The sequence below is a fragment of the Bradysia coprophila genome, assembly GCF_014529535.1.
Source record: "Bradysia coprophila strain Holo2 chromosome X unlocalized genomic scaffold, BU_Bcop_v1 contig_20, whole genome shotgun sequence".
NCBI classification, from domain to species: domain Eukaryota; kingdom Metazoa; phylum Arthropoda; class Insecta; order Diptera; family Sciaridae; genus Bradysia; species Bradysia coprophila.
In genome coordinates this window covers 1,366,131-1,369,138 of record NW_023503307.1, presented here as the reverse complement: position 1 = coordinate 1,369,138, position 3,008 = coordinate 1,366,131, and the positions used below count along the sequence as shown (strand labels likewise).

Here is a 3,008-nt window from a genome sequence, read left to right as displayed (position 1 = left end):
TTTGTACAATAAAAAGATAATAGACATCAATAGCCACGAACCTCATTTTATTAGAATAATATCCTGTTGCATTTGAGGAATGATATTGTTGGCGATGAAGAAAAAAAACTTTCTCTAATTCGTAATGATTTCGTACAGATAAGCGCGCACATTCATATGCATGTTTGAAATTGTAATTGAGAAGTTTTCCATAATTCAATTGTTTTTTTTTTCGGGGACCCCAGATACTCTTATTATTCAGAAATTCCGGATTGAATTTAATATCATTTGAATTCCAAATTTCTTTTGTTATTGTTTGTTTCCCCCCCAATTAATAATAATTAAAGATCCAGTTGCACACATTTCATTCATTTTAATATCTATCATAAACAACAATTAGAAATGCTGACAGACTGAGATGCATTTAAATGGAATTGCATACCGCACAATACTTTATATCTATATATGTGCATATATACATCGTTAAATGCAATGGGTACACGAATCCACCGAATGCATCTCATGTAATTTCATTGTCATCACAGGTATTGAGCAAAAATTAATCTCACCAACCAATTTATTGTTGTTGCTATTGCTTTATACGTTTTATGGTTGCATATATATGGATATATATGGAATATGAACAGCGACTCTTAGCCGCTTTTCCTTTAGTTTCATGAGAAATGTGTATAGAGGTCGACAATTTCAACACAGAAGAAAAGTAACAATGTCATAGAGAGAAAGGTCATGCAAGTAACCGGGACACATTGATGAAAATATTATGTACATCATAGCACACAGTCTAGCTATTTCTCTTTCGCGCGCTCAAAAAAAGCACGTTTTGATTCGGTGTTCCTTTTCACAAATATACACAACAGTTTGAGTTTAATCATTTTATTCAGTTTAAAGACATGGAAGGTAAATCGGTGAAAAATGCTGGGGAAAGAAAAATGAATACAGCAAGCAAAAAAAAAACAATGGAAGAATAGTCGTAAGTGCTGATATTCTGGTAAATGTTTTTTTGAGAATATACACAATCTACGTTGATAGTGTTGTGTCGACGTATTTGTGAATATGAAAACGAAACCCGATTTGTTTTCTTACCTCTCCACTCATTTCTGCGGGCGAATTTTTATATTCCCGTTGATTACATTTTCAGTATCTATATAAGAATGACGTTGAAACATCACCCAGCATCAGTGGTTCTGTAGACGCAGTTCAATGATCATTGTAAACATTTATTAAACAAGTGCAACGGTGCGAATTAAATTTATTGATCGAAAGAAAAGAAAGAAAAATGTTTGGATTAAAAATTGCAAGTGTTTTGATTCTGTGTGTGGTGGTTGTCAATGCGGACGATGCGCCGAGCTTAGGACTACGGGCCGTGTTGCGCGTTTATGATGAGTGCCAAAAAGCTGAAGGAGGCTTTCCGCCGTGTATTAAGAAAAAAACGATTTCGTTTATCGATCGGGTTACGAAAATCGATGCTATCACTATCGGCGACGGTGTTAAATTAGTTCGTACCGAGGAAGATGTTGCCGATCAGGCAACGGCGGCCGCTACACAAACGGATTATGAACAATCACTGCCCCGTGGATTAGAGGCACGTGATGAGGCATTATCGTTGATTCTATTCGAAAGGATATCGCAGTTCTTCAACGGACGTGTGTTGAAGATTAATTTGCCGAAATTGTCTTCCGACGATATTGGACGTCAATTGGAAGAAGGTATGTTGTTGTTGTTCCTGTCGTGACCGAAGTGTGAAATGAATCCGTTTTAAAATTTAAATTTAACACAAAAATCCTTAGGCCGTGGTAAGATGAAGAAAATGATGGGAATGATGATGATGGGTTTTGCTATGAAAATGGCAGCCATGGTACCGGTTGCCATTGCCGGTCTATATATCCTGGCTGGAAAGGCTCTGATCATTTCAAAGATTGCCCTGCTGTTGGCTGGAATAATTGGAATTAAGAAGCTTTTGTCAAGCAAACAAAGTAGTGGAGGATCGAGCGGTTGGTCATCGGGCGGTTCAAGCGGTGGTGGATGGCAATCGAGTGGCGGAAGTGGTGGACATGGCGGCGGTGGATGGGACCGAAGATCGATTGAAGCTCAAAGTCTCGCCTACAATGGCTATGCACCGAAAAGCCAATAAGACACATTGTAACACAATAACACGGCAGGCATTATATACATCAAGTTCTTCTTCATTTTTTTTATATTACCCAACGTTTTTCACCTATACAACACATTGTACTCTGATTGATTCTTTTTTACTCACTTTTTCTAATTTCAATTTTTCTTTCTATTCTTTCGAAAGAAATTAACTAACCTAAGCGAAGTGTTCTTTTGATTACTTACAGATTGTATAGATCATTCATTTAAATTGGATAGAAGTTAATTTATTTTTCCAATATTAGTTTGTTAAGGCATCTCGTACATACAATGTATACCTACCATAATAATGTTACATGAAATAATGTGTGAAGTCTGTTGAACCCTCTCAACAACAACAATTATTATTTTTATTTATTATAATTTTTGACGAAGCCAATTTTAATGTTAAAACATTTTATCATTTATTTATTTTATTTATTTATTTTTATACTTAATAATGTTATACACAATATTGAACGTTTCATTGTGGTCTTTTATTCAATTTATTAAAAGTACCGAAAATACTCGACATTTTGTTCTTTTTATTTTGTCATTCTCGCTTTGTTTACAACGTCGGTACAAATCGTATGCTCGCTCCACATTCCACTATTATATTCGAACCTGTTGAATTTTTGCGGCACTTCTTATTAAAAATATTTTTTAAAGACTTAGGATCCACAGCAGTCATAATTTACTGATCATGCAAGAAGACTTTTAAAATTCATTGCAATTTATGTCTTCGGTGATAAGGCCACCATTTCAAATCTACCACATACCCTACCCAAAAATGTTCTAGAATTTTTATTTTTCAGCGCTATCAAAGCCCCTACGATAATAGACCACAGAATATTTTTGGAATTAAAGTCTTAAAAGTT

At 35.0% G+C, this 3,008-nt stretch overlaps 1 protein-coding gene across 1 annotated transcript; it reads left to right on the top strand.

Annotated features, from left to right (window-relative positions):
• The first annotated feature begins 1,160 nt into the window (after positions 1 to 1,160).
• On the top strand, positions 1,161 to 2,618 carry LOC119068817. Its single transcript, XM_037172590.1, has 2 exons — positions 1,161 to 1,706; positions 1,788 to 2,618. The coding sequence occupies exons 1-2, from the start codon at positions 1,277 to 1,279 to the stop codon at positions 2,129 to 2,131; spliced, it is 774 nt and encodes a 257-aa protein (XP_037028485.1). The 5' UTR covers positions 1,161 to 1,276; the 3' UTR covers positions 2,132 to 2,618.
• Positions 2,619 to 3,008: the final 390 nt, after the last annotated feature.

What these genes read in the sequence shown, in the direction of transcription:
- LOC119068817 (XM_037172590.1), top strand. Translation starts at nt 1,277, where the DNA reads ATGTTTGGATTAAAAATTGCAAGTGTTTTGATTCTGTGTGTGGTGGTT. An exon ending in TGGACGTCAATTGGAAGAAG is followed by an intron (nt 1,707 to 1,787) that starts GTATGTTGTTGT and finishes AAAAATCCTTAG; the next exon opens with GCCGTGGTAAGATGAAGAAA.